We start from the raw sequence: 22,388 nt of genomic DNA, 5'->3' as shown, positions 1-22,388 counted from the left end.
GACTAAATATCGATTTTCGAGCAAGCGAGCAAAAAGTATAAGGTTCCATTTGAAAAATTACATGATGAATATTAAGCACAATCTAATGAAGAAAGACTGAAAAGTTCTTTTAAGTAATTATGAGTAACATTATAATTAAACCATCTATAAACGCGCAAGCATTAAGCACTATAATTTATAAGGGCTCTTAGATACACCGAATTATAGAGGTGCATCATGGAGAAAGAAAAGTAGGCACTTATCAGAAGGGAAAAGGTGTATGTACAAAGGATAAGGGGGCATTTTAGGGGAACCTGAAAAAGTGGGGCACTTTGTCCCCCCCCCCCAACCAAAAATGCCGCCTCACTGACTGTGGGCAAAAGTGCGAAACTAACCCAGAAAATCTAGAAATAAACCACTTTTCAATTTTATTTCGCGGGTCAACTGCCCCCCCCCCCCCTCCCATCAGTACGCCAGTGCTTCTAGTATTCTTCCATGAAAACATATAAATTCCTACCATTAAAAAAATTCTGAGACAGAAACTAATGCAGCTGTTATAAATTTCTTAATACCGAGAAGTTATCCCAACATCTGGCGATCGTACGCCTTCGGTTTGTCAAAAATATATTCTTGTTGCAAGGGAAATCAGCTTTATTCTTTATTCTTTGTCATAACGGTGTTTAAAAAAGCACGAAAATCATGAAAATTGACAATTTTATCTAAGATGAGGGATAGAAATCATGAGGGGAAAAAAGTGAGGCGAGCTGTCCGAAAAGGCACCCCACCCTGGACAACTCGACCATGGCGAGTTGTCCAGGGTACTGTGGCGAGATGTCCAGGGTATTGTTGCGAGTTGTCTTTGTGGCGAGTTGTCTGGAATTCGTACGTACGTACGTACGTACGTGTTGTAATTATTGCTTTGCGATTTCTCGGAAAGGAATGTACGCCATCTATCACTCCGACACTCGAAACACGAAGTGAAATCGTCGAATTATGTAGAAAAAATAGACACATTCTTCCAAGCAGGACTAATTGGATTACGTTCTTCAGTTTGGACACTTTTTAAGTATAAATCACATCCGTAGGGACGTGAAAATGGAGGATACTGATGAGGATGTTCCTTCGTCTCCACTACCGCCTGAATTCATTATCAATGATCTACCGGAAGAAATACTGGAGCGTGTGTTATCCTATCTTTCCCCATACAGCGAAGTACATGTCGCTGCTCGGGTTTGCAAACTGTGGAGACGTCTCATTCAAGGTGAATATGCGTTAGAGTCTACCTTTATTCAAAAGAAATAGTCAAACACGACATGAACAGAGAAGTGAAAATTGAGAACTCAGGACATCCATGCCCTACTCAGTGTTAATAATAATATTTAGGGTACGCAAATGCATGGCATTGCCACCGCTCCCAGCACCCCCTCCCCCTTTCTGAGCTGAGTAGAGTAAAGTCATACGGCATTATGGGTTGATCTTGTCTAGACTAGATCTTTTTCTTTTGTTATACGACTATTACGAGCCTTTTCAACACCTCCCCCCCCCTTTCAGCATTATTAGTAAGGGGGGACGGGGGTCCATGACACCAAGTAGGCCCTTTGCCTTTGGCACTAGTTCAGAAGTCTATCCATAATTTGACCCGTAACTCGGTGTGGAGATACCAACTTAAACATCTAGTCTATACCGGTACCCAAAATGAAGAAAATGTTCATCAAATGTCCAAATAAAGGTCATGATTTTAAAAGTTAATATCTTTGTTACCTGTTTCGTGTCAATTTTCTTATCTTTTTCAGAGTATTTTTCTTAAAAAGAAAGACTTATGATATGCACTTTCTCACGGGATTGACCACACATAGGAGCATCACTATCCTGACTGTGTAGTAAAACAGGCAACACTGGCACCAGCACATTAACGCGACACATTTGAAAGCCTGCGGTACGACACTTTCAAATGTCCTACTAATTAATTAAATGGGATATAACCCATCACAAATAAATAAGGAATGGAACTTACAAGTTTCGTTGGTGTAAATTTCCTTGGTTTCCAGACATCTGGCCTACTTGTTTGCTTATAGCCCATCCGCAATTCAGCTAACGTGCGCCATTTTTGGATTTTATGACCTTTGTTTTTAAAGACCGTTCGCGACCGCTTACGTCCGAATATATGCATGTTGATATGGACGCGATCGGTTGTGTACACAGCTCAGCGGTAGGCTATTGCGTACGAGCGTTTTTAGAGTTTGGTATTATATTAAATACATTATACATTTCAGCCCAACTATTAGCCGACAGAGGTGGCGGAGCATTACTATATAATTCCAAAGTATAATATTCAATTTAGCAATTTTGGGGTCTTAATAATAATAATATTAATAATGATACTAATAATAAGCATTTTGAAAGTCTATCTAGAAATTTGTACGGAATAAGAGGCCTAGGTGCTTTAAACCTGCGATAAAGCAATAAATGAAAACGTCTGCGAGATAAGAAAACTACCCGTCAGATGTTGCGCAAGAGCCACGGGTCACGAGTCACGTATGTTTTCACCGGGGCCTAGACAACTCGCCACAAAAACAACCCGCCCCAAGACAGCTCGACACAATACCCTGGACATCTCGCAACAATACCCTGCACAACTTGCTACGGTCGAGTTGTCCAGGGTATTGTGGCGAGATATCCAGGGAGGGTATTGTGTCGAGTTGTTCAGGGGCGAGCTGTCTTTGTGGCGAATTGTAGCGCATGTAGAAGTCAGTGTATGGTGTGCGTAAAGTGCGCAGTTTTGATGTCATCGCAATCGAGGAGGGAATCTTGCTGCCGTCTCTGTAAAAGAAGGAGGAAAAAGGGCTTTAAAAGTTAGTTTTGAATTCTTTTTTTCTATTATAAAAATAATTTAATAATCTTAAATACTGTAAAATGTAAGACAAATATAACAACCTATGTTATGTTGTATTTGTCTTACATTTTATGATCTTAATACTAAAAAAAATCCACCCCGTGCATACCACATACATGCAGTGCTAGAGGTCCATACGCATTAGCATGGACTCTCTATGCTTTGCTGGAGTGGGGATTGACAGCAAACTGCAGCACAATACAATAACATACCGTCTCGACGGTCAGGTGCGGGCGCGCGCATGTGTTAAGTTAGCGACTTTAATCTTAGTTTATGGTTGCTAACTGAAACACACGTGTGCCCGCACCCCACCGTAGGTAGATACACTGTATGCAATTGTATTGTGCTGCAGTTTGCCGTGAATCCTGTGAGAAAGTGCATATTATAAGCCTTCGTTTTTAGGAAACATACTCTGAAAAAAAGAAAAAAAAATTGACATTAAACAGGTAACAAACATATCGACTTATAAATCATTTTGTTTATTTGAACATTTGATCAATAATTACTTCATTTTGGGTATGTTTTAGTAGGGTATCTCCACCCGGAGTTATGGCTCAAAGTTTGGATCTACTTCTGAACTAGTAGCACCTGCCCTATACTAATAAACAGGCACCCTTGTCAGCTAGAGAATCTAGTCCAGATCTTTGGCCTGTACAACTACAAGTGGTAGTGGTACACCAAAAACAACAACAGCAAACATGCAAACATTTAATTTTTGTTTAAAAATATACAATAATTTTGTTAAAGGGTCTAGATCTAGGTCTACATGTCCATAACATGGCCATGTACTGGGGTAATTATAATTTATATTTATAAATATTATTGGCGCTTGTCCAGAACTGTGAGTGTGACCATACTTGAGCCTTGAGGAGTTGAGTTGGCTCAGCTCAGCGGGCATTTTTAAATCACTATTTGTTCAAATTTTCACTGAACTCTCATTTTTCTGCTTAATTGAATGAGAATTGATTTTACACTTGTATAATGTAGGTTCCATACAGTGATTCTTATCTATGTACACTGTAATGTTAATCGCTTCATTGAATGAGAAATTGTTTAGGTTTAATTCGGTGTTTCTTATATTCTCGCTCTCTGTTTTTTCACTTTTCAGGTGTGATCTTGAAGCGCAAACAAGCTTTTGTCAATGCTGCATGCGAAGGTGTACTGAAATGGAGTTCTTGCGAATGTCCATCCACACCAGTGACTGGGAGAAGCTCTCATAGCGTGGCTTACGTCAATGGTAAAATCTTCTTCTTTGGAGGATGCTCTGGATCAAGAACTGCTTTCAATGACATGTGGAATCTTGACCTGAGTACACGAGAATGGACTCGCGTGCTGGGTTCAGGTAATAATAATGTCTGAGAATGATGATGATAATACTACTACTACTACTACTAATAATGATAACAATGATGATGATGATGATGATGATAATAATAATTATAATAATGATAATGATGATGATGATGATGATGATAATGCTAATGCTAATGATAATTAAATAATGATATGAATGAAATGTTAATACTAATAATATTGATAACAATATTGATAACAAATAATTAGAGTAACGTCATTATAGATGTTAAGTATTGATCATTAAAGGGAGTGTAGCTTGGTGAATACTGGTTAACGCTATCTACATGTAAGTCTTCTTTTGGCAACTGCAAGTAAACGAAGGGACTTGATCAAGGGTAGTCAGTGACTTAATCTCTACATGGTGAGCATTTGCGAAACAGACCAAAGTTCTCCTGATTGCTTCGGTTTCGCGAATGTTGCACGCACGTGATTGGTGCAGTTGCGTCTTCTGTAGTCGTTTACCCAATGGGCCCTGGCTCCCGAGTCAGGCCACAGGAAAGATACATACCTGTAGTCTCGTCAAGCTACACTCCCTTTAATGATAAGTTTGATGATTATTGCAAATTTACATGATTTCTCTGGAAATGAAACTAATCAATTATGCATTGAAAGAGAATTTAGATTAAAATAAAAGGAGAAATGACACCGACTCCTCATATTGTATTTAGTGATAGTCTGATACATGTACAGTATATAGGGATTATTCAGAGGGATATTGAATGTTGAAAATTTGGATTACAACAAGAACTAAATATGGAAAATTCTCCTGAAACAGGTTACCGGTATGTCTATAGATCTACTGTACTGTATGATGGAGGGTGCACACTACAAACTGATGAGCTGGTACAATGTACATGTACAGTGTACATTAAATTGTACATACATGTAACACCAGACACTGGGCTTAATTTGCATTATAGATCATGATCTCCAATAGTCTTGTACATTGGATGATGTACAGCAAGGTTCATGAGAAGCCTGTAAGATAGAGACAGCAATTGAAGTCAACTTAGCTCTCTAGAGGTCATCTCAAAATATCAAAATTCATACTTAATAGGCATAAAATCATGTCTGAATATTCACAGATTTACATTTTATTTTTTCCTCCGGTTAAAATAAGGGCAACAGTACATGAATAATTTATGATTTTCACGGTCAAATGTCTTGGTTTTAAAGGAAATGGCCATTTTCCAATTACATGTACAGTACACTGAACACTACATTTGTATGTGCTTGTGCTATTAAAACAAAGACATTCATGGTTTAAACCCAATACACTACGTGCTGGAAGATGAATAGGTCTATCTCCATCAGCCCGAGTTGGCCAGATAGCCCGCTATTTTGTGATCTGGTAAATTAGCCCGAAGTTACAAATAGGGTCTTCATCAGCTTGAGAAATTTGCTCAGTGTTCAAGCATGCTGCTGTACTTGCAACAGCGTCGGAAGTCGCATCTTCCCTCCAAAAGTTTATTGACCTGCTCCTAGCATGTGCAACACTAGCATGTACAGTAACTTAAAATAATCAAACAGAGTCACAGTGTCGTAAAACGTACATGTAAATGGTTATAATTTGCTGGTACTATATTTAGTATTGTATTATTTACTGTGTGTCCAAGCAAATAGAACTAGAAAATAATGTTTTGTTTGACAAAACTACATGTACAGTACATGTGTGAGAAATGTTTCCAAAATCCAAAGTAATGTTTTTTATCGATAATAGAGAGAAAACTTGTGTAAATGTTATGGCTATCATTGGACAGAAAATGCAAGTTACTTTTAATCATAAAATAGATTTCAAAGTCATATATTGGATATACATGTTTGTACATGTAACTTTATGATTAGGGTACCGTTTTTTTTAATACACGCTGTACATGTACATGTACCTGTATCAATTCAAAGCTGAAAATCTCCTGTTTTAGAACAAGACCTAAACTATAAACTATTATCTGGTAAATTTTTAGTGATACACCCCTGTACATGTTCATGTACTGTAAAGTACATGTACAATGTATATGGTGAAACCTGTGTTACACCATGTACAATGTATATGGTGAAACCTGTGTTACACATGGTTTGAATCAAAAAGGGTTTCTGAATCCTTTAAACAGATAATGAAGTTAACAGAATGTTCGACTGTCAATTATTAAAACCATGATCAACTTTAAGGTCTCAAGGATAACCACTTTCTCCTTGGTTGTTTCCCATTCTGGTGTCTTATGATCTCTGATTCTGTTCTTTCATTGCAGGTTCATACCCTAGCCCTAAGGGATCTGCAACCATGGTCAACTACAAGGGTAACCTGATCCTCTTTGGTGTCTTATGATCTCTGATTCTGTTCTTTCATTACAGCTTCATACCCTAGCTCCAAGGGATCCAGCAACCATGGTCAACTACAAGCGTAACCTGATCCTCTTGGTGTCTTATGATCTCTGATTCTGTTCTTTTATTGCAGGTTCATACCCTAGCCCTAAGGGATCAGCAACCATGGTCAACTACAAGGGTAACCTGGTCCTCTTTGGTGTCTTATGATCTCTGATTCTGTTCTTTCATTACAGGTTCATACCCTAGCCCTAAGGGATCAGCAACCATGGTCAACTACAAGGGTAATCTGATCCTCTTTGGTGTCTTATGATCTCTGATTCTGTTCTTTCATTACAGGTTCATACCCTAGCCCTAAGGGATCAGCAACCATGATCAACTACAAGGGTAACCTGATCCTCTTTGGTGTCTTAAATGATCTCTGATTCTGTTCTTTCATTACAGGTTCATACCCTAGCCCTAAGGGATCAGCAACCATGGTCAACTACAAGGGTAACCTGATCCTCTTTGGTGTCTTATGATCTCTGATTCTATTCTTTCATTACAGGTTCATACCCTAGCCCTAAGGGATCAGCAACCATGATCAACTACAAGGGTAACCTGATCCTCTTTGGTGTCTTAAATGATCTCTGATTCTGTTCTTTCATTACAGGTTCATACCCTAGCCCTAAGGGATCAGCAACCATGGTCAACTACGAGGGTAACCTGATCCTCTTTGGTGTCTTATGATCTCTGATTCTGTTCTTTCATTACAGGTTCATACCCTAGCCCTAAGGGATCGGCAACCATGGTCAACTACAAGGGTAACCTGATCCTCTTTGGTGTCTTATGATCTCTGATTCTGATCTTTCATTACAGGTTCATACCCTAGCCTTAAGGGATTCGGGTTCAGCTAATCACAAGGCTTGTTCCTTTCTTGCTGTCCCTCTCATCCTTAATCCAAATGTATACTTTGTTATTAATTTTTCTTGTGAATTTTACCCTTTGTATCATGTTGATTTATAAATGTTTGCATGTTTTTTCTGGATATTTATGAGCAAACAAATTGAATTGAAATTGAAATTGGGATCGGCAACCATGGTCAACTACAAGGGTAACCTGATCCTCTTTGGTGTCTTATGATCTCTGATTCTGTTCTTTCATTACAGGTTCATACCCCAGCCCTAAGGGATCAGCAACCATGGTCAACTACAAGGGTAACCTGATCCTCTTTGGCGGACTTGCTCCACCTGTGCCACATCCCCCTCATCTTGCACCTCAAATTTTCAACGAGCTTCATGTCTACCGCCCTCATAAGAACAAGTGGTCTTGTGTGGCAACAAGTCCGTCACCCCCACCCATGGCAGGCCATTCTGCTAGCATTATAGGAAGCAAGATGGTGGTGTTTGGTGGACTACTGGATGGGCAACAAAGGTAGGTCAACTAGGCATGGAACATGTCTTTATTTTGATAATAGTTTCATATGGTTTTTCTTTTTATTGTGTTTCACTGTATGTCTGTTTTGTATCGACTATTGTGACCTGTCCCCATCTAGATATTGTTTACAACATTGTGCATGTAGGGAGTTCGCTGAATTTAGCGAACTCCCTGCGTGCACGCTTTTTAACATTAAACGCTGAATAATGTGAAGTAAATATCAAATTGGCAACGCAAAAAACAGTCTTTACGTGTATACTGTGTCTTCGCATTTCAGCCAGAACTAAAATTGCAAGCTCTCGTATTAAAGACTTACATGTTTTTGTCATGTAAATCGCCTTTACTAACTATCATCAGGAACATAGCAAATCGCTACTCTGGTAGCAAAATCTGACATTTCATATTTATTTTTGACCGATTTTAAAATGCCTTTTATGAGATGCAAGAAGAGTCCACTGTGCAATATTTGTTGGGTGCGAGAAGGGCCAGGGACAATTTTGGATGAATTTTAGCTTTCGTTTAAATCTGCCTCTCAGCTCCGTGCAGGCCTATGGGTGCCAGTTAAGGCTAGTACACTGTATTTGTCTGTTTTATTGGTGATTAATGAGCTAGGTAAATCTTTAAGAAAGTTAAAAATTAAACTGATTCATCTCTCGTATTTTGAGTGAACAGTGCAATTAAAAAAAGCTGTTTCAGATGTTGCATTTTCCGTGAACAATGTAAAATCTCATGTAACCCTCTCTATCGTATCCGTGTTGGAATACATTTACTAGTTTAATACTTCCAAGTGATTGTATAAAAAGAAAATATGTTTAAATTACTGTAGTGCAGGCATTCAAAAAAAAAAAATCATCAAATGACACAATCGTCACATTTTCCTTAAACACTTTTGTAATGTTCAAAGCAATTTTCATTTTGAAGTAGCAGAAAATAATAGCAGATTCTATGATTTTATCTATGAAAGATTATTGTTACTATAGTATGAAAACATTAAAAACATATGAATACCTGTATGTAAATTATGCCCCCACAGGGAAAACGTTCTTTTAAATTTCAAATTCCAATCATAAATATCTTGATAATCAGACAACGGATCGGCTTGTAAAAGTCATAGGATTCCTGACTGACCTAAAGGTTTATAATTATGATTGCAGCATGAGCTACTGTACATGTAAATCCAGGATTTTGTTTAGAATCTGAGGCAAAGATACCAAATCCCTTTAATAGGCAAAGAGGATATGCCCTGCAAGCTTGCATTCATGAGCGCAATATAAAGCCCTTGAAATCTTGAAAGCCAACAGTGTATGCCCTGCAAGCTTGCAGCAAGCGTGTGGAGCTTGCAGGGGCGCAAACTAAATCTCTTGCTAGCTTGCAGGTGCACAGTCTAAAGCTCTTTTAAGCTTGCCACAAACTTATACAGGCAAGAGGATATGCCCTGCAAGCTTGCAAAATTTGCAGGGGTGCAATCTCAAGCTCTTGTAGGCTTGCAGACCAAGAGTCTTGCCAACTTTTTAACACAACCACAATTAAAGATAAATCAAATAAGTGACACCAATTACCCAGTGTTCAGTTTGTTACATAAACAGTTTTTAAAATAAAAAATGCTATATTAAACTTCTTCAAAAATTCCTTAAATTACTACAAAAAATGAAATGTTGCAAATATTTAACAAATATTTTCAAACTGTTGGTAGAGTATTTGCATAATCTCATGTGCATATACACTGTAGTACAATTTACTTTTGTGTATTTCAGATATTTGGACAAACCCTATCTATGACCAAATTATTGTCACTGTAAACGTACAGCACAAAAGATATTACATGTAAAGTGTATGCACACTTTTAATGGTCAATAAATATCTCGAAACCTTTGATTCTTTGCTAGTTACCGGTAGGTCTAAAATACGGTATCATAATCGTTGTTTGGTTTATATATACACATACTGTATAATAATACAAATACAGATCTTAAATAGTGCATTATACCTTTGAAAAAGGCTCTCAACATGCTTTAAAGTAGACACACAAAGAAACAAAAGTGTTTTGAATTGATGCAAAACTCATATCATTGCAAAGGGGAAGCCTTACTGATCAAATACAACAACTCTCCTCTTCAAAATATGTTTGGGGCCCGCAGTAACCAACTCTCAAAAATGTTAGTTTTGAGATCCAGATTTTCTGTCCTTTGTAGAGCGTCACTATTTGTGACGTCACACATGGGACACGGCTGGCTAGCTGCAGACTGCTACACGCGCGACTCCGGTACTGAGCTGTTGTCCAGTGTGTGACGTCACTATTCAGAGCTCGCTATGCTCGTGTGTTTGGCTTACGTTCAGGGGCGTTCGGGGGTCTAAGAAGGGTCTTGAAAAGTTGCATTTTTACGCCTTTCCATGATATCTATATGATTTCTCAGCAAATTGTTCATGTTTTTCAAGAGAAAATCTTTCCATCCATATGTACATAATTATCAGTTGTAGTAATTTTTTCTTTGTGTAGCTCCTTTAAAGGAATTTGGTAACTTTGTCTCTGATTCTGAAATGAAATTCCGGATTTAGCTCATGCTTCAATGATAATTATAAACCTTTAGGTCAGTCAGGAACCCCATGACTTTAACAAGCCAATCATCATTCTGATTATCAAGATAATTATGATTGGAAATCGAAATTTCATTTTTCGTTTTCCTAACGGTACCATTTTCATAACACTACAGTCTATTTGGGAAAACGAGTATGGCTAAACAGGTCACTCAAAGATTTTTACTTTTTTGAGGCACTTCTTGATCATTTTGAAGCGGAATTTTGTTAGGGCTTCAATATTACACCATATCACAGACACTGATAACACGTAGGGCCGTGCATCTCAGATTTAAGATTGTTAAATGATGCATTTGATAGGTAAACGCTGAAGGAAAATATATAAATAAGCTTGCGAGGTCGCGCAAGCTTGTACGCTTCTCTTTTCGGATTGGCTAAAAAAACTGCTTCATTTGCATTTTGAAACCATGCAAGGTTGCCAGTTACAAGACTGCGAGCTTGTAAATTTCTTGACCTGCAAATATATTTCCTCTGTCCTGATTGGCTGACAGATAATCTCATTTGCAAGCTAGTAACTAGCTTGTTTGCAGAGCTGAGCGGCCTTGTTTCAAGTTCGCAACCAGCTTGCACCAATTTCCTTTTTATAAGGAATACATCTTTTGACATTTTTGCCTGTTTTCAACTCGTCTTCCTTGCTTCCTCTCTGGTTTTCTTTCTTTTCATGTCATACACACTTCTTTCGTTTTCTCTACTCTTTTATCTCTCCTTGTATGCTATTTTCTGAATTTCTACTTTGATATTTCTTTTTTATTTCCCCCTCGTTTTCCACACCTTCTCTCCCTTTTTTTCTCTGCTTCTCCTCTTTCCAATCTCTGTTCATTCCCCTTGCTCTGTGATCTCTCTCTATCATTCTCTGATGATTGTGGACGAACGCACAGACAAAATGCTGCGACACAAGATTTCATTAGCTGCACTGCCTATCAGGCATATTTGTGTTCTCCTGAAGACTTGTCTTGTGATGCGTTTGGATCCTAATTGCTGAGAGAATGACGGCAATGCTTTAGGGTTGGCCTTACTCAAGGAATAGTCTCTAGAAACAGACTCTATATGACGGCAATGCTTTGGGTTGGCCTTACTCAAGGAATAGTCTCCAGAAACAGACTCTATATCACGCTTTGTAGCTCATTTGAAAGGCGTACAATGGCTCAGGGTAATGAGAGTGTAGTATCCAGACTGTGCATGCAACATTGGTCCATGCCACTTGGTCCTTTATCCAGCTTGTAAAGTTATTCCATGCCCCTCTTCTGTGTCCTTACAGTATGTGTGATGGTGTGAAATCTTATATTTCCTGCGTGCACACATGTACAGAATCAGCCAAAGATAAACAGAGACACACAATTAGCAACGTACATGTCGCTTGAATGATTAATTGTGGTAACAAATCTGCTGCTTACAATTCATAATTCTTTTCAATTCTTGAGAAAATATTAAATATGGAAATATCAGTCTTAGAAATTATGGATATTAAAGGCAGGCTTTACTACTTCAGCCAGAAGGGATTAGACCACCCAGCGAGCCAGCGAGGTCACTGTGACAGGTGGCTATCTCATTAACTCAGCTCTCATTTAACATAAGAAAAAGAGTATCATGGGGGACCAACAGGCACCGATTGGGGAAGTTTTCTATATAGAGGGGGCAAGTAGCTACAAGTAGGACAGTGTGCCTTTAAAGGTACTACATGTGTCCCTTTTGCAGCCAAAGTCAAATTCTGTAGAACTTTGCAGGAATTATGAGCATGTCACGCATGTCCTATCTCTGAAATTTGAACGTAAGCAGTTTCCTAATATTCAAATTATGCAAGGAAACCCTTTTACCTTCTAGACTTCACTGTCAGACACTATTGAGTGACTGACTTTTTTGTGGTAATATTAATAAAATTAGCTGTAAAGGGTACAGGAGCATTTGCCTACATCAATAACCCAATTCTTGTAATGGCCAAAATTGAACTGATTGAATGGTTGCTCTGCACAAAGCGTACATGTACAACTGTTGGGTACAAGGGTCTGAAAATCAGACTATTACTTTAGGATTGCAAAACCCCAATACACACACATACATGTACATGTACACACACACAATCACTAAAGTTGATTCAACAACTAATGGTCGTTATTTTCCCACTTAAAGGGCCCATGACATCGAAATACAAGTGTACATGTAGTATTTCTGTTGGTGTGCAGTCCTGCATACATCTCATATTTTGAACTTCTTAATTTGTTCATAGATTATTAAATATTTTGTTAAATATTTGTTTTTCAAACTTGCTAAGCTCCACCCCCAAAACCTCCAGGTCTCATTCCCCTTGTAACATCATCTGTCAGTCATCAATGAGCTAACTTAAGAAACTAAGCAAACTGATGAAAGTTTCAATTAAATCTGGCTAAATATATTAGACAGTAGGCCTACCGGTAATGATTTTTTAAAAGTTTTAATCACTAGATATATGTACACTGTATGTATGAGTACTTCATATTGGCTGAAGCAGTACTGTCAATGTGATGTAGTGCCGGACTACTTTTCCATCTGTTCCAACATATAAAATGACTAAAATTCAAATTTTTCCAAAAAAATCGGGGTCAGGAGGGTCTATTCTTTTTAGAGGAGATATAATAATAATATGCTATCTATAATATATTTTGAGAAGTGCCCCAAGTAACAAGAAATAACGAGAAAAAACAGAATTTAATGATATTTTTTTACACAGCAAATGAAAGAGTTACACACGCCATATATGTCAAAATCCATTGACCAAACTACCAATTTGAGAATAGCATAGACTTTAATACAGATCTCATATTTCAAATGTTCATAACATTCCTTACTACTGGTCCGATTCATTTCAAACTTTTGCCATTCTGTTTGTTATATTTCTGCATTCACAAAATCAACGTATTACAAGGGTTGGATTGCCCTTTAAGACATGTTCAATCAACAGAAGAGACTCTTGTCTAATTTTCTGTTGGATTAAAGAGACACTGGACTAAGATGGAAATTGAGTGGTTTCGTTTGATGCACTGTATAATGGGAAAGGATTCATTTCCTACTCGACCATTATTGAATGTCAAATGGAAGCACTTCTTAAATGTTACTTGCTTGTAAATATTTTTGGGGGATTCAAAGAGACCATGCTTCCATTATTGTATCTTCTGGCTAAAACTAGACATTCAAGATACATTGTAAATCATTCAACTCTCTATGAGTACTTCTCTGATGTACTACAATACATGTACATGTATGCTACCCTAAATTGCTGTATCTGTAAGTGTGGAGGATGGAAACAAGGATGAATGGAAAGAGTGAGAAGATGAATTGTGGGATATTATAAAGGACTACCAAGAGAGGAATACAAAGGAAAAGTATATTAAAAAAAAAAAAAAAATGAGAGAAATCAATGGCCAGATTTAATAGTGTTAAAGATCAAGAAAATCAAGAATTATATGATAGAAAAAAAGGCAAGGGAAATAAAGGAATAGAATAAAATATAGAAAGAATATTTTTAAAAGACTGATATTAGAGAAAGCGGTGCTGCAAAGTAGGAACTTTTTTGTATATAAATTAAAAGCAAGTGGGGTTATAAAGAAAAAAAGAAGATCTGCATGTAACAGGGACCCAACTCATGTTCACTTACGTTGTACATGTACAAACTTTATTAAATTATTAAATAACATACAGAAATGTGGGGTGTAATCCATTTATGCAATTTGAATCTTTTTATTTTTGTTAAAACCAGTTCACCACATCATATAAGGAGGCTAGTATACCTAATACTTCTCGTCCGCGTGTATGCAAAAGTGTAATACCAGTATGGCTAGGAAGCCCTCAGTTGAGGAGATTGAAAATATCCCATTTTGCTTGATCCCATGCAAAGTAATGGTCACGTTTATCTAGTTCACCGTAGCCAGCTTCTTTCAAGAAGATGTAATAATAGATAAACTGCTTGTATGCACTACTGATTGATTGATAATTCCATACAAATACAAGTGGGAGAGTGTAAACAGCTTAATCAGATTAAATTAGCCTTTTACTTAAGGTACCAGGCTGTGGGGGAGCAATCACTAGGGAAAATCAAATATGTCCAAAATATGAAACTTTGATTTTTATAATTTGTTTTTGTTTGATATCAGAATGATGAACCTGATCCACTGTCGTTTTTCAAAGAAACTGAATATTATTGTATCTTACTGGAAACTTCTAAAATGAAACATATTTCACAGAATATTAAATTTCAGACTAGGGTTTACAGGAAATATCAGAATCAAACAATATTCATTTTTTAAAGGTTGAACAAATCTTTCACATAGATAGTTGGATCAATGATAGTGATAAGCATCAATTGAATTTAGTTTCTGGGGTGACTCTGATCTATGAACATGATATCCTTCTATCACAAACCAAATCCACTATCACTATAGTGACAATACATGGACAGAAGAATAAAAGAATAACATTTAGGAATAGATGAATAAATAACCTTTTTCTTTCCCTGATTTCAATCGTCACCCAGATCCATGAATTTGATTGTAGAATCTTGTTTGGAGCCAGGATAGAGGTTTTTGTCTCGCCTGCATAGCAAAAGCGAGACAAAGGCGCCGCTTTCCCGTGACAGGGACGGCGGGGTGCAACATCAAAAATTTAACCTAAAGTTAAGTTTTTGAATGTTTAATATAATTATGAAAGTATAGGTTCTTATTCTATGAAACTTAAACTAAAAGGGTTATTAAAGTATCCCCAATCATGTGAGTAGAATTTCAGGTCACAAAGTCAAGGCCAAAGGTCGTTTCAGGTCAATAAACTTAGACTATGCTTTGGCACCAACATCAAAAACTTTTGAATTTTTAATATAATTTTGAAAGTACAGTGTATACATTCCTCTTCCATGAAACTTGAACATAGGGGTTATAAAGTATCATCAATCATGTGATTTCTTTTAGGTGACAGAGTCAGGTCAAATGTAATTTCAGGTCTGCAAGCTTTAATTTTGTTGTGGCATCAACATCAAGATTTTGAATTTTTAGCATAATTTCAAAAGTGTTTGTTCAAATTCCATGAAACTTGTTCCAGGTTATCAAGTACCGGTATCACAAATTATATGACACAAATTCTAGGTCACAAAGTCATAGTCAAAGGTAATATTAGGTCAGTATATTTTGATTATGTTTTTCGCAACTTAATATAAGAATTGATAATCAATTTATGTTATTTGTTCATTTATCATTAAAGGGATCTGTTAACTTTGTCTTAGATCCTTTTTAAAAATCCTTGATTTAGCTCATGCTGCAGTGATAATAATAAACCTTTACATAGTGTAGGTCAAGCCGATCGCCTGATTAACAAGATATTTATGATTGGAAATCTAAACCAAATTTTGTGTTTGGTAAACAGTTTCATAACACTACAGTCTATTGGGGAAAAGGAGTATGGTAAAACCGGTCACTCCAGGTTTTTACTTTTTTGAGGCACTTCTTGATCATTTTGAAGCACATTTTGTTTTTAGGGCTTCAATATAACACATTATTACCTATACAAGGCATTTTAGCTGCTAAATAAAAAGTCGTATTTTGCACGCTGCTCCGAACATGAAACCGGAGCGGTGAATATTTGCCATATTGCCCTCTTCCGGGTTTGCCCCGTAGACCACTGTACTAAATCAGAGGGCAATATTGAGCCATATTCCACTCTGTCTTTCAGTGCGCTTTACGCGCAGTATCATGTAGGCGTTAAAGTGTATGCGCGGTAACAATCATTGTTATGTCACAATTACACACAGTAACAATCATTGTTACATCACAATTACATACCTGCCTGAATAACCTGAAATCAGATGGACCAGCAAACAGACGGGGGTAAAAATCAAGATTGATACCAAAGTTGTATAGGCCCCTTTCAATAATTTGCTTAAAAGTGCCTTGTTTAGGTAATAATAATTATATTGACAAGGCTTCTTTCGGGGTACATCAGAAATATTGACCGCGCTAAGACCATATTGCCCTCGTCTTCGACTCGGGGCAATATGATCTTAGCTTGGTCAATATATCTGATATACCCCTCAAGCCGAATCCATATAAAATAAATATCACAGACACTGATAACACGTACATGTAGGGCCATGCATCTCAACGATTGATGCCTTTAAGGGTTAGGGTCAGGGTTGATGGGTTTGAGGATTGAATACTGACTGATTCTTTGCTTTCCCAACAGTTACAAGGCAAGTATATGATCCTCAATCAGGAGACATGTTATTCAGATTTGTACAGTGTTTCTTAAAGATTCTTCTTCTAGGAGTGATATCTACTGAAGATTTAGACTTTCTAAATATATCTCATTGGAGTCAGAAAGGCAATAAATCTGTGTAAATTGATAGAGTTAATGACCTACTTGCTCCAACCAGTTTTAAATGATTATCTGTGTAGTTCAATCATTCACAGTGACAGAAAGCTCTTGAATTAATGGTTGTAGAACTAGAAAAAACGATTCTTACATGCCTACTCTTGAAAGCACCATACATCTTTCACCTATAGTATACAAGGCTTGCCTCAAATCAATTCAATCTGTTGCTCCACACCACATGGAATAAACATCCTGCATTTCTGAGAAATAGTACTTCACTTGACTTCCTCAAAGGACATCTAAAAAAACACATACCTCTTAAATCAAGGGACAACTCCATGTATCCCATAGAAGCGCATGATGCTCTATAGCCTACGTCCAATTATTATTACTTTAATAGTAATATTACTATTACAATGTTTCTTAAGGATATTGCAGAATCTTGGATGATTGATGAGAAGACCAAATGTCATTTCCAAGGCATCCTTGAAATCTATCACAGATAAATGGAGCGAAGCCATGCTTTCATAGTAAAACATCTTTATCTTGTGTATGAAGGTGTGTGTATGGACATGGGATGTGGTTTTGGAGGGAGTACAGGATCACTATGTTTGTGTGTTGTATGTTCAATGTATGAGTGCTAGTGGCACAATGTACATGTAGTCCCCTTCAAGTTTGTGAATGTAGTATGTGTATACATGTGTATTGGGTGTACGCATACTGTACATGTACATGTATGTATGTTTCAGACCCCCCCCCCCCCCTCCCTCCCACCCACAACATGTTTTCGTGTTCAAGATATATTGAAGTCCTACAAGAGACTACACATGGATTATATCTTCAAGCTATTCATCTGCTGCTTAATTAGGCTCTAAAACTAAGACAACTCAGCCTTTGCAATTTGCAGGGTATGCATGATGAGATTTTATTTGAGTTAGGAAGGTGATAAGAATTCCTGTTTGTCATTAGTATGCTTCACATTTAAGAAATTTAGTTCCTTTCCTTTCACAAGTATATAGAACTGGGGTGAAATAAAATTGCTATAAAAAAGAAAGGAGAAAAATGTCCTTTTCTGTAAAAAAGACATACAAATCTATGTGTAGTGAGTTTGCATTTTTATTTTCATTCATTGAAAATGAGTATTGGAATTGAATTGAGAGTACTGAAAATGGCAGCATTAGAGCTGAATTACATTCAGTTTACAATCAAAGCATAGAAATGTTATAACGATTATTACACACAGCTTTCGAGAATACATGCAAAGTTAAAATTAATCAGATATAATGTAATAACACAAAATAAGTATAACCGACACTATTGTATAAGTCAATTTGGCTTATAAAATTGGAAAACTTTAATATAAAAAAGCATTTGTATACAGGAGGCATGGATTCATTCCATTTCAGATTACAACCTGTAAAGTTACCAACTGCCTTTAACCGTTCTCCATGCCTAACTGATGGGTTCAGAATAACATTTCTGTGAAGTCATCATGCATGGCCATGGGAAACTGGAGAGAGAATAGAATATAAGCCCCTTGAGTGTGCTTGTCATGGATTTCCATGAAGAGAAGATTTGTTTTCCATCTTCAATACGATTCTAGGATTTCTTCTTTTTTTACAAGGCGAACAGATTTACATTATCTTTGCAATAGGGCATGAGCATTTCATTACATCAGAAGTATTGCAATGAGAAGACATCCCAAACAAAGCAAACAGATTTACATTATCTTTGCAATAGGGCATGAGCATTTCATTAAATCAGAAGTATTGCAATGAGAAGACATCCCAAACAAAGCAAACAGATTTACATTATCTTTGCAATAGGGCATGAGCATTTCATTAAATCAAAAGTATTGCAATGAGAAGACATCCCAAACAAAGCAAACAGATTTACATTATCTTTGCAATAGGGCATGAGCATTTCATTAAATCAGAAGTATTGCAATGAGAAGACATCCCAAACAAGTTTATTGCTTCAGGTTCATATGAAACCTCTGCCCTTTTAAAAGATATTTATTGATAAAGGCACAAGCTCTAAAAATAAAGCATGATTCATTCACTGAGTAATTCTCCTCTCTCAAAGACAAACTACCTGTTCTTTGCTTTAAAAAGAAAGCAGTGTGTATTCACAGAGTACATCTGTGTTTTTCTTTTTGTTTCAATTTTAGGGTGATGTAATGATATTTATTCTCTCTGCATTAGGGAAAGTGTATGTTACCCAGTGTGTGTCAATATAATCTGAGCTGGATGAACCTTTTCAAATTTTTCTTTCAATTCATATTCGGATTTATTTTAAGAAAAAAGAATGTGGCAAAAGTCGGGAGACTATGTCATATTTACAGTAAAATACAAGAAAACATGAAATACATGTACATGTAAGTAAAATGTACATTGACATGTAGTAGTTCAATGATAACTAAAGAGACAAAGTGACTCCATGTATTAAACAGAAAATACCAACCATCTTTCTCCTTTTTCTATACCCCACCCGATACCCCCCCCCTCTCTCTTTCTCTCTCTTTCTCTCTATTTCAATGCTGCATACAAATAATATTTCAATAGTTTTTTTTATTGTACAGCATATTACCTGTCCTATAAAAATAAATTGTATCCAGCGGTCATCTGAAGGTGATTAGTTTCACTGTTTCAGAATCGTTTGATATATACGATGATAGTTAATATTAATGATGATGATGATGACGACGACGACAACGATAATAACAAACAATAAAAAAAGAAAAGCAAACAAGAAATTAAAAACCAAAACAAATACCCTGAAGTTACTTAAAGAGTTAGAGTGTTGATTACATCCTTTGAGATCTGTGTATTTCATAGTCATAATTAAAGATGGATGACTATTTTTATGCCTCCGCTACAAAGTAGCCGGAGGCATTATGTTTTCTGGTTGTCCGTCCGTCCGTACGTCCCGTTCTCGTGATCGCGTTATCTCAAGAACCAATTGATGTATTCCCTCCAAACTTGGATCATGTATGTATCTTACAGAGCCAATGAACTGATTAGATTTTGGGGTCACAAGGTTGAAGGTCAAAGGTCACAGGGCTCATTATGTATGCAAAAATAGCTCATGATCGCATTATCTCAAGTACTGGTGAATAGATTCCTGCCAAACTTGGGTCATGTATGTATTTTACAGAGCCAATGAACTTATTAGATTTTGGGGTCACAAGGTTGAAGGTCAAAGGTCACAGGGCTCATTATGTTTTCAAAAATAGCTTGTGATTGCGTTATCTCAAGAACCAATCGATGGATTCCTGCCAAACTTGGGTCATGTATGTATCTTGCAGAGCAAATGAACTGATTAGATTTTGGGGTCACCAGGTCAAAGGTCACAGGGCTCATTATGTATGCACAAATAGCTTGTGATCGCTTTATCATGAGAACCAATAGACAGATTACTATCAAACTCAAGACATGTATATGTATCTTGCAGAGTCAATGAACTGATTAGATTTTAGGGTCATCAGGTCGAAGGTCATGGGGCTCATTATGTATGCCTATAAATAGCTTGTGAGTGCATTATCATTAAAACCGACAGATGGATTACAATCAAACTTGAATTTTGAAAATTGCTTTATGGCGGAGGCATTATTTTCGACTGCACGCAGTCAAAATTCCATCTAGTTTATCTTCTAATCATTTCCTGGTGTTCTTTGTTTGTTTGATTTTTTGTTTCTATTTTCCATACAGACACACGTATCTTTTTTGTTCATGTACACAAAGCAAGACAACAAGTATAATTCCTTCATTTTGTTTTAAGAGCCTGGCTTGGAAGACTAAATATGACCTTGACAGGATTCATATGTTTGTCAGTTGCCTGTCCATGTACATGTAGGAATCATACTTGATCCTGAATTTGTATTTCTAGACCAGCCGGCCAATCAATATCATCAATATTCCACCACTAGCTGTCATGTTTTCAGGCTCATCCTTTGACTATTAACAATCATGCATTTCTTTTGCATTTTACAGCCTTATCCTTGGGATATGTGTACACAGGGCTCAAATTAATTTTGTGTCCAGGGGCGCTTTCACAAAAAAAAGCCCCCGTGAGCCTTCTCACAGGGGCTCTTTTAGTTCTGACAGGGGCTCTTATTTTAATACACATTTCCATTGAATTGGTACCCATGAAACTCCTAAATTCCTTGGTATTTTATCATTATCATTTAAAATTTGAGTCGGCATTTTCCCTCTTAGAAATGTACTTGTTACATACGGTAGCTGTTATTGACTTTTATCCCCGTGATGACATTCTCTCAATTTCTTCCCGTTCTTCACATAATGTCCTCCTCTTTATTTCGAGCAACCTTATTTACATTCTTTCTTTACTTTTAGTCTTTACCATATCCTTCCAAAACACAGGGGCGGATCAAGCTTTTTGCTATATAAGGGTGGGGGGGGGGGGGTGACCTAAATATGATGTGGAGCATCGTCCACGAGCCGCGTAGTGGCGAGGCGATTTTTGTTGTTGCTATTTTGAACCCCTGTTAGTGATGTTTTCCTGGCATCTACTGACATCTACTAATACTGTGTAGGTCTGGACACATGATAGCATTTTTCTATGCACATCACATTTTCACTTGGCAGCCCAATGGGGGGGGGGGGGGGGTTGAACCCCCTAAACCGCCTAGATCCACCCCTGCAACATTTTTGGTGATCTTCTTCTCAATATTGATTTACTGGTCGAGTTGCATTATTTGCTGGTCTTTTAGAATAACCAGATTTGCGCAATCCTCTCCAGCTCCAGCAGATTTAGGGCGTCAGCGTGCCCACCAGTACTACCGGCGCAGTATATAGCCATTGCTGATGGCCGCATTAGCTGCACTGCGAGTGTTTGTTGTATGTATCGGTAATATTCATAGAGATGGGAGAGATAGCGCCATCTAAGTTCCATTTGACTGGTTAAGGGTTGAAAATTGATACTCAATAGTGTGTTAAAGTTATATCAGAAAAGATAATCTTTATGTTATAATTCCACGGGGGCGAATTTTAATTTTGCAATCGCCTCCCTGAGCAACCTGACGGGGGCGATTATGGAGCTCACGGGGGGCGAATCGCCCATCGCCCTCATGTATTTTGAGCGCTGTGTGTACATGTACATGTGTTCATTACTGTTGGGGGGGGGGGGGGGGTGTGCACGCTGGAGTTCATATTTGCAATGATACTTTAATTGAAACTTGGAAAGGGATAATAATTGACAAATCTTTAGTCTTTACTCTTCTTTCAAAATAAAGTCTATGCAAGTTTAAAGTAGATGATGTCGTGAAACAAACGTTGTACTAGTACAGTGTGTATTAAAGTCATTTAGATTCAACCTGATTCTACATATATGTACTTACATCCGTGAAGCAGAGAGTGAGAAAATCAAAGTGACTGCATTCAATTTTTCAGTCTACATTGTACATGTATGAGGTTCATGTTCCATGAAGTGTTGTGTAAAAAAAGTAAAGGGAATTAAACTTGAGCCGAGGATATTTGTA

The 22,388-nt window shown here is 37.2% G+C and overlaps 1 protein-coding gene across 2 annotated transcripts in view; it reads left to right on the top strand.

Moving 5' to 3' along the window:
• Positions 1-888: 888 nt before the first annotated feature.
• The window catches only part of LOC100890119 (F-box only protein 42), a 40,995-nt gene continuing 19,495 nt past the window's right edge, over positions 889-22,388 (top strand). For both annotated transcript variants that reach the window (XM_030987355.1, XM_030987354.1), the window contains exons 1-3: positions 889-1,240; positions 3,981-4,214; positions 7,699-7,963. In XM_030987355.1, the coding sequence (XP_030843215.1) occupies positions 1,075-1,240; positions 3,981-4,214; positions 7,699-7,963 (665 nt within the window). In that variant the 5' untranslated portion in view covers positions 889-1,074. The remainder of the gene's footprint in view (positions 1,241-3,980; positions 4,215-7,698; positions 7,964-22,388) is intronic.

This window comes from Strongylocentrotus purpuratus, unplaced genomic scaffold, assembly GCF_000002235.5.
Source record: "Strongylocentrotus purpuratus isolate Spur 01 unplaced genomic scaffold, Spur_5.0 spur5_scaffold_16, whole genome shotgun sequence".
In the NCBI taxonomy this organism is placed as follows: domain Eukaryota; kingdom Metazoa; phylum Echinodermata; class Echinoidea; order Camarodonta; family Strongylocentrotidae; genus Strongylocentrotus; species Strongylocentrotus purpuratus.
The sequence above is the reverse complement of the archived record's forward strand: the minus strand, read 5'-3'. Positions and strand labels throughout refer to the sequence as shown.